The sequence below is a fragment of the Ornithorhynchus anatinus genome, chromosome 11 (genome assembly GCF_004115215.2).
Source record: "Ornithorhynchus anatinus isolate Pmale09 chromosome 11, mOrnAna1.pri.v4, whole genome shotgun sequence".
In the NCBI taxonomy this organism is placed as follows: Eukaryota; Metazoa; Chordata; class Mammalia; order Monotremata; family Ornithorhynchidae; genus Ornithorhynchus; species Ornithorhynchus anatinus.
In genome coordinates this window covers 15,862,423-15,873,728 of record NC_041738.1, presented here as the reverse complement: position 1 = coordinate 15,873,728, position 11,306 = coordinate 15,862,423, and the positions used below count along the sequence as shown (strand labels likewise).

General features: G+C 54.0%; 1 protein-coding gene and 1 long non-coding RNA gene across 2 annotated transcripts; both read left to right on the top strand.

Annotated features, from left to right (window-relative positions):
* Positions 1-2,410: 2,410 nt before the first annotated feature.
* Positions 2,411-6,558, top strand: LOC120638708. Its single transcript, XR_005660593.1, has 2 exons — positions 2,411-2,494; positions 6,508-6,558. It is a non-coding gene; the product is annotated as an uncharacterized LOC120638708 (long non-coding RNA).
* A 1,076-nt stretch (positions 6,559-7,634) lies between these two features.
* On the top strand, positions 7,635-10,438 carry SOST (sclerostin). Its single transcript, XM_029074722.2, has 2 exons — positions 7,635-7,968; positions 10,005-10,438. Exons 1-2 carry the CDS (start codon positions 7,722-7,724, stop codon positions 10,421-10,423), a joined length of 666 nt encoding a protein of 221 aa, XP_028930555.1. The 5' UTR covers positions 7,635-7,721; the 3' UTR covers positions 10,424-10,438.
* Positions 10,439-11,306: the final 868 nt, after the last annotated feature.

The following is an 11,306-nucleotide window of genomic DNA, read 5'->3' as shown; positions in this document are numbered from 1 at the left end:
ACTGTATCCCACCCGATTTACCTGTGTTCACCCCAGCGCTTTGTAGAGTGGCTGGCACATAATAAGCGTTTAAGAAATACCCCAATTATCATTATCGTGATTAATTGTCGCGACGGGGCCGTTTGACCCGTGGGGGCGCCGCAGCTATGAGCCCAGTAGCCCAGCAGGGGGCGCTGCCGCTCCACGGCGCGGGCCCCGGCGACCCATCTCCCTCTTTGCCACCAGGGGGCAGCAGCAGTAGAGACCGCGGCTGCTGCAGCAGCAAATGCAGCAAACGCAGCAAATGCAGCAAATGCAGCACGGCTCCCGCAGGCCTCCTGACCTCCCTGCACCCGGCCCCTTCCTCGTCCGGCATAACTCCCGATTACACTGTAAGCCCGTCAATGGGCAGGGATTGTCTCTATCTGTTGCCGAATTGTCCATTCATTCATTCAATATTATTTATTGAGCGCTTACTATGTGCAGAGCACTGTACTAAGCGCTTGGAATGTACGAATCGGCAACAGATAGATACAGTCCCTGTCCTTTGACGGGCTTACAGTCTAATCAGGGGAGACAGGCAAAACAATAGCAATTCCAAGCGTTTAGTGCAGTGCTCTGCACATAGTAAGCGCTCAATAAATATTATTGAATGAATGAATAACTCGGGCCTCCAGCCGCCGGCACCACCCCCAGCCCCAGCCCGGACACGCGGCCCCTGCAAAGGGTCTGTCCCCGGTTGCAACTGGTGTGACCCTGCCTGGAACCGACAGCCGCGGTCTCAGCTGCCTTCCCAAACTGGCAGCCAGCCCACGGGTCCACCTAAAAAAAATAAATAAATCCACCTCCTCCAGGAAGCCCTCCCTGGTTCATTCCCCCCTTAGAGAAGCAGCGTGGCTCAGTCGAAAGAGCACAGGCTTGGGCATCAGAGGGCACAGGTCTGAATCCTGGCTCTGCCACTTGTCATCTATGTGACTGTGGGCAAGTCACTTCACTTCTCTGGGCCTCAGTTACCTCATCTGGGAAATGGGGATTAAGACTGTGAGCCTCACGAGGGACAACCTGATTACCCTGCATCTACCCCAGCGCTTAGAACAGTGCTCTGCACATAGTAAGCGCTTAACAAATTAGACTGTAAGCCCGTCATTGGGCAGGGATTGTTCCTATCTGTTGCTGAATTGTACATTCCAAGTGCTTAGTACAGTGCTCTGCACATAGCGCTCAATAAATGCTATTGAATGAATGAACAAATACCAAATTATTATTATTATTCCCTGTCATCCATCTGTCCCTCAGCCATCTCAGTGCACAAGGATCAGAATGTGTTTATTCTGTGGTGTCTATAATTTATTGACACCAATTTATATTATTTATTATTTCTCTCCCTTCTAACCCTGGTTCTACTCTCTAGTAGCATCTCTCCCTTTAGACTGTAACAGCTGGAGGGCAGGCACTGGTTTTTTCTCTCCTCTCTATTCCCCCAAGCCAAGCATCCAGTATAGTGTCTGTCCTCAGAAAACAGTCCAGTCTGTTGATAACTATAGACAGAGAGACATTCCATATGTCATGATTAAATTGTATCTATCCCAGCACTTGGAATAACTACTGACACATAGCAAGTGCTTGACAAGTATAGTAATAACAATAATAATAATATACCAACAGACAGGCTGTTCACTGTGCAGTAGTAATAATATCAATCTCTTGTATTTATTGAGTGGTTAATATGTGCAGAGCACTATTCTCAGAACTTGGGAGAGTGCAATATAACAGACTTAGTAGACCAGCAAGCTTACTGTCTAGAAGGACAGACATTAATATGAATTATGGATGCTATGGGCCTGAGGGTGGGGTGAATAAAGGGAGAAAAGCCAAGTGCAAGAGTGATGCAGAAGGGAGTGGGAGAAGGGGAAATGAGGGCTTAGTCGAGGAAAGCCCCTTGCAGGAGACATGCTTTTACTAAGGCTTTGAAGATGGGGAGAGTGATCGTCTGTCGGATATGAAGAGGGAGGGAGTTCCAAGACAGGGTCAGCACACGGGCAAGGGGTCGCCGGCAAGATAGATGAGATCGAGGTACAGGGAGTAGGTTGGCATTAGAAGAGCAAAGTGTGTGGGCTGCGTTATAATAGGAAACTAGGGATGTAAGGTAGGAGTGGACAAGGTGATCGAGTGCTTTAAAATCGATGGTAAGGAGTTTCTGTTTGATGTGGAGGTGGATGGGCAGCCACCGGAGGTTCTTGAGGCTTGGGGAAACAGGAACTGTAAGTTTTTGTAGAAAAATGATCTGGGCAGCAGAGTTAAATATGGACTGGAGTGGGGAGAGACAGAAGCAGAGAAACGTTCCCTGCCCACAGTCAACCAATCCATCCATCAGTGGTATTTATTAAGTGCTTTCTGTGTGCAGAGCACGGGACTGAGTGCTTGGGAGAGGACAATACAACGGACACGATCCCTGCCTTCAAGGAGCCTCGATCTTACCTTTTAACCTGGGAAACAGACACAAAAATGTTTACAGGTAATCAGAATGAATAATTGACTGCACAATTAATCTTACATGTATACTTAAGTGCTGAAGAAGGGTAGAAATAAGTATGTGAATGTTGGAGGTCACTAATGAGTTGTGATATAACTACATGCTTGGGAAGTTAATTGGCAAGGCTCTTGGATGGAGTTGGGATTGTAGGAAGGCTTGGAACATTGGAAGAGCTATGATTAAAGTGGAAAGGGAGTTTCAGATTGGGGGAAGAGCTTGAGCAAGAGGACAGAAGTGGGAGAGTGGAGAGAGAAAGGCACAGTTAGCAGATGAGGTTGGGTGAATGAAAAGAGTGAGCTGAGGAGAAGTGGGTAAAGAAAGTAGAGATGTAAGATGGGGAAACTTTGGTGGAAAGGCTTGAAGCTGATTTTGAGGAGGTTTTTTTGTTTTTTGGGTTTTTTTAGTGGGAAGCCAGTAAAGGGTTTTGAAGAGAGGAAAGAGAGCTAATGATGGATGAGTGACCCTTCTCTCCCCCACCAAAAAAATTATTCATGTGGCAGAGATTGGAAGCCACAGGTAGGGGAAAGGGGAGAGGCTGGAAGCAAGGGCAGAGGAGCAAACACCATGATCTAGCCATGATAGGGTGGATGGAGAGGAAGGCGCAGATCTATCAATCAATCAATCAGTGGTATTTATTGAGCACTGACTGTGTGCAGAGCAGTGTACTTAGCACTTGGAAGAGTACACTACAGTAGCATTGGTAGACATGATCCCTGCCCACAGGAAGCTTACTGTCTAGGTGGGAAGATAGACATTAAAATAAATTGCAGGTATGTGTTTAAGTGCTGTGGAGCTGAGGGTGCAGTGAATATCAAATGCTTCAGTGGAACAGATCCAAGTTCAAAGTGCATAAATAACACAGAAAGGAGAGGAAAGCACTCAAATGCTGAGGAAGGGTAGAAATAACGTGGTAAGTTTAGAGGTCACTGGTGAGTTATGATACGGCTAGATGCTTGGGAAGTTAATTGGCAAGCCTTGTTGATGGAGTTGAGGTTGGAGGAAGGCTTTGAATGTTGGGAGAAACTTGGAGGCAATGTGATTTTAATAAGCCTATGAAGGTGGATGCTCAGTCCGGGGTCCCCTTCTATTCTCCATTTACACCCATTTCCTGGATATCTCATTCGTTCCCATGGCTTCAACTACAATCTCTATCCAGGTGATTCCCAAATCTACATCTTCAGTCCTGATCTCTCTGGAGTCTCATATCTCCTCCTACCTTCAGGACATCTCTTCTTGTTTGTCCCACCTAGACATCCAACTTAACGTGTCCAAAACAGAGCTACTCATCTTCCCACCCAAACCCTGTCCTCCCCTTGACTTTCCCATCACTGTGGACAGCGCCACGTTCCTCCCTGCCTCACAAGCCTGTAACCTCGACTCATCTCTCTCATTCAACCCACATATTCAATCTGCACCAAATCCTGTCAGTTCAACCTCCACGACATTGCTAAAATCCACCCTTTCTTCTCTGTGCAAACTGCTACTATGTTAATCCAAGCATTTATCCTATTCCATCTTGACTATCACATCAACCTCCTCACTAACATCCCTTGCCTCTTGTCTCTCCCCACTTCAGTCCATACTTCACTCTGCTGCCTGGATCATTTTTCCAGAAAGACATTCAGTCCATGAATCCCCGCTCCTCAAGAACCTTCAGGGGTCACCAATTCATCTCCGTGTCAAGCAGAAACTCCTTACCATAGGCTTTAAAGCACTCAATCACCTTGTGCCCTAGTATCTTACCTCACTGACTTCCTTCTACAACCCAGCCTGCGTGCTTCAAACCTCTAATGCCAACCTACTCACTGTATCTCAGTCTCATCTATCTCACTGCCCACCCCTCACCCATGCCCTGCCTCTGGCCTGGAACTCCCTCCCCGCTCACATCCGACAGAGGATCACTCTTCCCACCTTCAAGGCCTTATTAAAATCACACCTCCATCCAAGAGGCCTGCCCCGACTAAGCCCTCATTCCCTCTTCTCCCACTTCTTGTCCCTTCTTCATTGCTTTTGTACTTTTATTGCATGCTTTATTCACCTTACCCTCAGCCCCACAGCACTTATGTAGGTACCCATAATTTATTTCAACATCTGTCTTTCCCTCTAGTTTGTAAGCTCCCTGTGGTCAGGGAACATGTCTACCAAGTCTGTTACATTGTACTCTCCCAAGCACTTAATACAAGATTCTGCACACAAAAAATGCTCACTAAGTCCTATTAATCGACTGATTGATTCGATGCAGGAAATGTTGTTTAGGAAGAAACAGCAGGATTTATTGATAGGCTGAATATGAGGTGCTGAAAGAGAGAGAGAGGAGTCAATCAAGCAATCAATCAGTGTTATTTATTGAGCACTTTCTGTGTGCAGAGTGTAGTACTAAGTAGTTAGGAGAATACACTACCACAGAAGAGGTAGACACATACTTTGCCCAGAAGGATCTTACAGTCTAGAGGGGGAGACAGACACTAATATACAGAAATAAATTACGGCTATGTACATAAGTGCTGAAAGTGAGATGAATATCACATCCTTCAAGGGTACAGATCCAAGGATATAGGGGTGATGCAGAAAGGAGAGAGAGTAGGGGAGAAGAGGGTTTAATTGGGATAGGCCTCTTAGGAGGATATGTGATTTTTAAAAGGCTTTGAGGGTGGGGAGAGTGGTGGTGGTCTGGCATCTTTGGATGGAGAGGGAATTTCAGGTCAGAGGGAGGGCGGGGAAAGGGGTTGGTGGTGAGAGAGGCAAGGTCAAGGTACAGTGAGCTGGCCCTGGAGGAGTAAAGTGTGAGGGCCGGTCTGCGCTGTAAGGAAACTAGCAAGGAAAGATAGGAAGGAGGGAGTTGATTGAGTTCTTTAAAGCAGATGGTAAAGAGTTTCTATTTGATGCGGAGTGGATGGGCCACCACGGGAGGTTCTTGAAGAGTGAGAAGTCATGGACTGAATGTTTCTGTAGAAAAATGACCCGGGCAGGAGAGTGAAATATGGACTGGAATGGGGAGAGACGAGTCAGGAGGCCGGGAGGTCAGCAAGGAGGCTGATGGAGTAATCAAGGCAGGATAGGATAAGTGCTTGGATTAACATGGCAGCAGTTTGGATGGAGAGGAAAGGGTAGAGTTTAGCCATGCGAAGGTAGACCTGACAGAATCTGGGAACAGATTGAATATGTGGGTAGGATGAAAGAGATGAGTTGAGGATAATGCTTCAGGCTTCTGGGTTAGAGAGAACAGAAGATGTTAGCAATCAGTGATATTTACTGAGCACTTACTGTGTGCAGAGCACCATACTAAGTGCTTGGGAGAGTACAATACAGCAGAGTTGGTAGACACATTTCTTGCCCACAATGAGCTTACAGTCTAGAGTGCTTAAGAAAGTACAACAGAGTTGGTAGACTTTCATTCATTCATTGTCGTATTTTTTTGAGCGCTTATCTTGTGCAGAGCACTGTACTAAGCGCTTGGAATGTACAATTCGGCAACAGAGGCGATCCCTGACCAACAACGAGCTCACAGACTGAAAGAGGTAGACAGACAACAAAACAAAACAAGTAGTCAGGCGTCAGTGCCATCAAGATAAATAGAATCATAGATATCTACACATTATTAATAAAATAGAGTAATAAATAATATATACAAATATGCACAAGTGCTGTGGGGAGGGGAAGGGGGAAGAGCAGAGGGAGGGAGTAGGGGCGATGGGGAGGGGAGGAGGAGCAGAAGGAAAGGGGGGTTTAATCTGGGAAGGCCTCCTGGAGTAGGTGAGCTCTCAGTAGGGCTTTGAATGGGAGAAGAGGGGTTGACATAAACATACAAAGTAGACTTACTATGTGCCTGGCAGATAGTAAGTGCTTAACAAATACCATAATGCTTATTAATTCTTATTACTTTCTATTGTCCAGGATTTTGGGGGGGGGGGGGGAGCGGATATCTAAATTCTTTCAACTTAGTCTTTCTCTGCATTAGTGCAGATTTCTGACATTTTTGGTTTTCTTTCACCTAGGTAATCTGGGAACCTAAATGGTCAAGATTAAACAAAAGTGGGATCTTATAATGCTTGGTGTCCTAGTGAAATAATATCCCCTCCAGAAACCTTTCCCTGACTAATTGCTGGTCTCCCTAACCTCTCTCCTGCATCACTTGAGTCCCTTATTCATCACCCCACCCCCACCCCCAGCACTTATGTAAGACATCCTTATACTCTGTTGCTTTCCCTACCTGTAATTTAGTTTAGTGTCTATCTCCCCTGCTCGTGGAAGACAGGGATCGTGCCTAACAGCTGCACTGCCCTCTCCCAAGCGCTCAGTACAGTGCTCTCAGCCTGGTGAGCACTCAATAAATACCAATGATTGGTTGAAATGAAGGCAGCCATTGACTTTGAGTTTAGAGAGGTGGAGCAGAGAGCAGTGGAAGAGACAGAGAGAGAGGAGGGAGGGAGGGAGAGAGAGACAGAGGACGTAGGTTCTAATCCCGGATCTGCCACTTGCCTGCTGTGTGACCTTGGGCAAGCCACTTCACTTCTCTGTGCCTCCGTTTCCTCAAGTGTAAAATGGGGATTAACACTGCGGGCCCCTTGTGGGACAACCTGATTACCTTGCATCTGCCCAGCGCTAAGCACATAGTAAGTGCTTAAGAAATACCATAATTACTATTAGTACGGACTAGATTGGAGCGAGTTTGAAGGCAGAAGGGCAGGAGCAGTCTTCGAATTAGAGGTTGCTGGGAGGGACGGGAGGAAAGTGGGGACTGTGAACCCGTCATTGGGCAGGGATTGTCTCTCTCTGTTGCCCAATTGTACATTCCAAGCGCTTAGTACAATGCTGTGCACATAATAAGCGCTCAATAAATGCTATTGAATGAATGAATTTAGGTCCAAGGGGATGGGGGGAGAGGGAGAAGGAGGAGGGGCAGGAGGATAGAGGAAGAGTTGTTGAGCAGTTCATGGGATCTTGGAGAGCTCCCGGCAACGTCCGATTCCCTCCGCCCTCTTTCCCCGGGGGTCCCTCCCCCTCTCCGCCCCCTCGCCCCCCTGGCCCCCCGCCCAGCCCGTGCCCGGCCCGTGCCCATTGGCCATCCGGGCAGCCCGGGCGGCTTGAAATAGGAGGCGGTGTCGGTGGTGGGGACCGGCCCCGTCTCACCGCCGGCCCTTGGGGATCTGCGTGTGTGTGAGAGAGAGAGTGTCTGTGCGCGGAGCCGTCCGTCCATCGTCCGTCCATCATGCTGGTCTCCCTGGCCGTGTGTTCCCTCTGCCTGCTGGCCCCGGGAGCTCCGCAGCCCCGGCCCGGCCCGCCGCCGCCGCTGAAGAACGACGCCACGGAATTCCTGCCGCCGTCGGGCGGGGCCCCGCGGCCCGCACAGCCCGCACCGCCCGCACAGCCCGCACAGACGGCCCCCGGACACAACCGCACCATCAACCGGGCGGAGAACGGCGGGAGAGCCGCCCAGCTCCCTGCGGAGCCCAGAGGTAACGCACGCCCCTCCCGGGGGCGGGGGGCGGCAGGGGGCCGGGGGAGGGATGCAAGATCATCGGCGCACGGGCACGGTCCCTATCTCCAACGGAGCGCACAGTTTAAGATGGAGACAGCAGGTAATGAATCCCCATTTTGCAGGTGAGAAAACTGAGGCCCATTGCTCTGGCCAAGTTCACACAGCAGGCAAGTGGCGGAGCTGGGACTGGAAGCCAGTTTCTCGACCCCCAGTCTTTCCACTAGGCCAAACTGCTTCTCTGAATTACCTCCCCCATACCCATGTCCTCTCTGTGCCCCCTGGACCCTCGCCGTGACCTCTTTGGGGCCGGCTGGCCATTATATGGACACTAAGAACCCTAGGGCACTTTTGTATAAACAACAACCCCTGCTCCTCTCCATCCTTCTAGAATACTGGAAGCTCCCTCTAGGTTGTTAACTCCCTCCAGACTGCAAGCTCGTTGTGGGCAGGGATTGTGTCTGTTTACCGTTATTCCTACTCTCCCAAGTGCTTAGTATAATGCTCTGCACACAGTAGGAGCTCAATAAATACGACTGACTGACTGATTGACCCCCACTACCACAGAACGGGGAGGGGGCGGGGGTGAGCCTAGGACAGCAACCCTGACGGAGGAGCAAGGGCAGAAGTGGGAGGGCCCGGGGGCAGGGGCAGGGACAGGGCAGAGCAGAGAGAGGCATATAACTGCTTGGAAGAGCCTCCTGATGGTGGTTCCGTGGAGACCAGGGCAGGGCGCCCCGAGCCGAGGGTCTTGTTGGACGGGGCCTCCCCAGACAAAGCTGTGGAGACGCTGAGACGGGGGAGGGGGGCTTCCTGAGCCCAGTATTCTCTAGCCACAGAGTCCTCGGAACAACCCTCCCACCCCCTTACTATACAGCCTGTGCACCCTGGCCAGGGCCCGGCCTCCTCAGGGCCCGCAGGTTCCGGGGCCTGGACTGCTGAACGACCAACCCCTGGGGCAGGATAAGGCATGGTCTCCGGTCCAGACCCCTGGCCCTGGGCTCGGAGACCAGAGAGACCCTCCCCCCACGCACCCAGGGACCCCCAGCCTCTGAGATCAGAGGTCCTGCCCACCTCCCCAACCCCCCGCCCTTCTCAGAGAGCAAAGCCCTTCCCGGTGCTCCATGACTATGAAAGCTGGCACTGGGGACCCAGACCCAGGGGGCTGGGGCAGCCTCGGGGACGGAGCTATGAAGGGGGGGATCGGATGGCAACTCCGCCAGGGTCTGGCGATGTCCTCGGGAGTTCTAGGCTCAGCGGTGGGTAGAGTCCCGAGGACCTCCCCAACCCCATCCTGAACCCCAAGCAGCCCCTTCTCCCCGGGGCCCCCAGGTGTCCTGTTCAATAACTCGCCCTGACTGCGGTCCCACCAGCCCTCTGCACCCGGACATGGTGGCGGGGTTCACTCCTCCGCCCTCCCGCCATCCCGTCCTGCCAAATCCGGGGTGGGGAGATCCGCGGGGTCCCAAGCAGGAAGAGTGGTGGGGAGGGGCGCGGGGGTGAATGGGTGTGAGGAACCTACTCCCTGGCCTCTCCGGCGGGGGAGCCCCCACTCTTTGCCCTTTCCGGCGGTAGACCCCCCCCACCCTTTGCCCTCTCCGGCGGAAGAGCCCCCACCCCTTGCCCTCTCCGGCGGGGGACCCCCTACCCCTTGCCTTCTACGGCGGGGGAGCCCCCACTCTTTGCCCTTTCCGGTGGGGGACCCCCCACCCCGTGCCTTCTCCGGTGGGGGAGCCCCCAGACCCTGCCCTCTCCGTCTGGGGACCCCCTACCCCCTGCTCTCTCCGGCGGGGGACCCCCTAACCCTTTCGCTTTCCGTCTGGGGAGCCCCCACCCCTTGCCCTCTCCGTCTGGGGATCCCCCACCCCTTGCCCTCTCCGTCGGGGGAGCCCCTCCCCTTGCCCTCTCCGTCGGGGGACCCCCTACCCCTGGCCCTCTCCGCCGGCCCCCCATCCCGTCCGGCCGGCGGGCGAACCGACCGACCCCAACTGTGTCCCCCCGCGCCCCTCCCCCCAGACGCCTCCGGGTACAGCTGCCGGGAGCTGCTCCGGACCCACTACGTCAGCGACGGGCCCTGCCGCAGCCCCAAGCCGGTCACCGAGCTGGTCTGCTCCGGCCCCTGCGGGCCCGCGCCGCTGCAGCCCAACGCCATCGGCCGGACCAAGTGGTGGCGGCAGGGCGGGCTGGGCTTCCGCTGCGTCCCGGACGGCTACCGCAGCCGGCGCGTCCCGCTGCTCTGCCCCGGCGGGGAGACGCGGGAACGCAAGCTTCGCCTGGTGTCCGCCTGCAAGTGCAAGCGCTCCAGCCGCGCACACAACCAGTCCGAGCTGAAGGATTTCGCCCCCGAGGCCGGGCGGCCCCCGAAGGGCAAGCCGCCCCTCTCCCGGGCCCGCCCAGGCAAGCCCGGCCGGCCCGAGCTGGACAACGCCTACTAGCCCCCCGCCGCCCGACCGTCCGCACGGCCCGGGGCTCCCAGCCTCTGCTGGGCGCTGCGCTGCCCTCCGGGACGCGGGACTGAGCCCCTAACTGTGGGGAATGGGACGGGGGACGGGGGGGCCACCATCCGCCCTTCCCCTCCCTCCCGGTCCCGCAGAGCCCCAGCCCGCGGGGGCCGGCGGCGGCGGGGGAAGAGGGAGCACCTGTGTGCCCGACCGGAGCGGAGGCGGCGGGCCGGGGCCGGTGGTCTCGGTCCCGGCCTCCGGGGCCAGCGCGGCGCCGCAGCCCCCCACCACCATCCCAGCCCCCCTGGCGGCGCGGCCCAGCCGGACCCCGCGGCCACTTCTGGTCCCTGCCCAGCGGGCCCAAGCCCAGGGGACACGCAGGAGGGCGGGGACCCACCCACGGAGGCCCGAGTCCACACGGAAACCGGCTCCCAGCCGGGACAACCTGGAAATCCGACGTCCGAACCGCTTGGCCGTCCTGCTTCTGAAGAACAAGGTGCCAACTGGGCCTTCGGGGTCACTTGTGCCAGTCGGAGGTTCTGGGGGGCGAATGCTTCCAGAGCCGGGGGTCCTGTCTAAACTTCCTTGTTAATAAAGAAACACCAACCTCAGCCTCCTCTGGTCTTTCTGGAATCAGATCCCAAGGAAGAATTACCCCGGGGGCAATGCCAGGAGGGGTAGGACGCATCTCAGGACGCATCTCTCCTGGACAGCTGCAGAGGTCCAGGATGGTTCTTTCTGTCCTGATTAGGTGATAGAGCACAGGCCTGGGAGTCAGAAAGACCTGGGTTCTAATTCCGGCTCTGCCACTTGTCTGCGATGTGACCTTGGGCAGCTCACTTAACTTCTCTGTGCCTTGGTTACCTCATCTGTAAAA

Bases quoted from the DNA above. Each gene is read 5' to 3' on its own strand.
- SOST (XM_029074722.2), top strand. From the start codon at position 7,722: ATGCTGGTCTCCCTGGCCGTGTGTTCCCTCTGCCTGCTGGCCCCGGGA. The intron at 7,969-10,004 runs GTAACGCACGCC...CCCTCCCCCCAG, and splicing joins GCTCCCTGCGGAGCCCAGAG to ACGCCTCCGGGTACAGCTGC.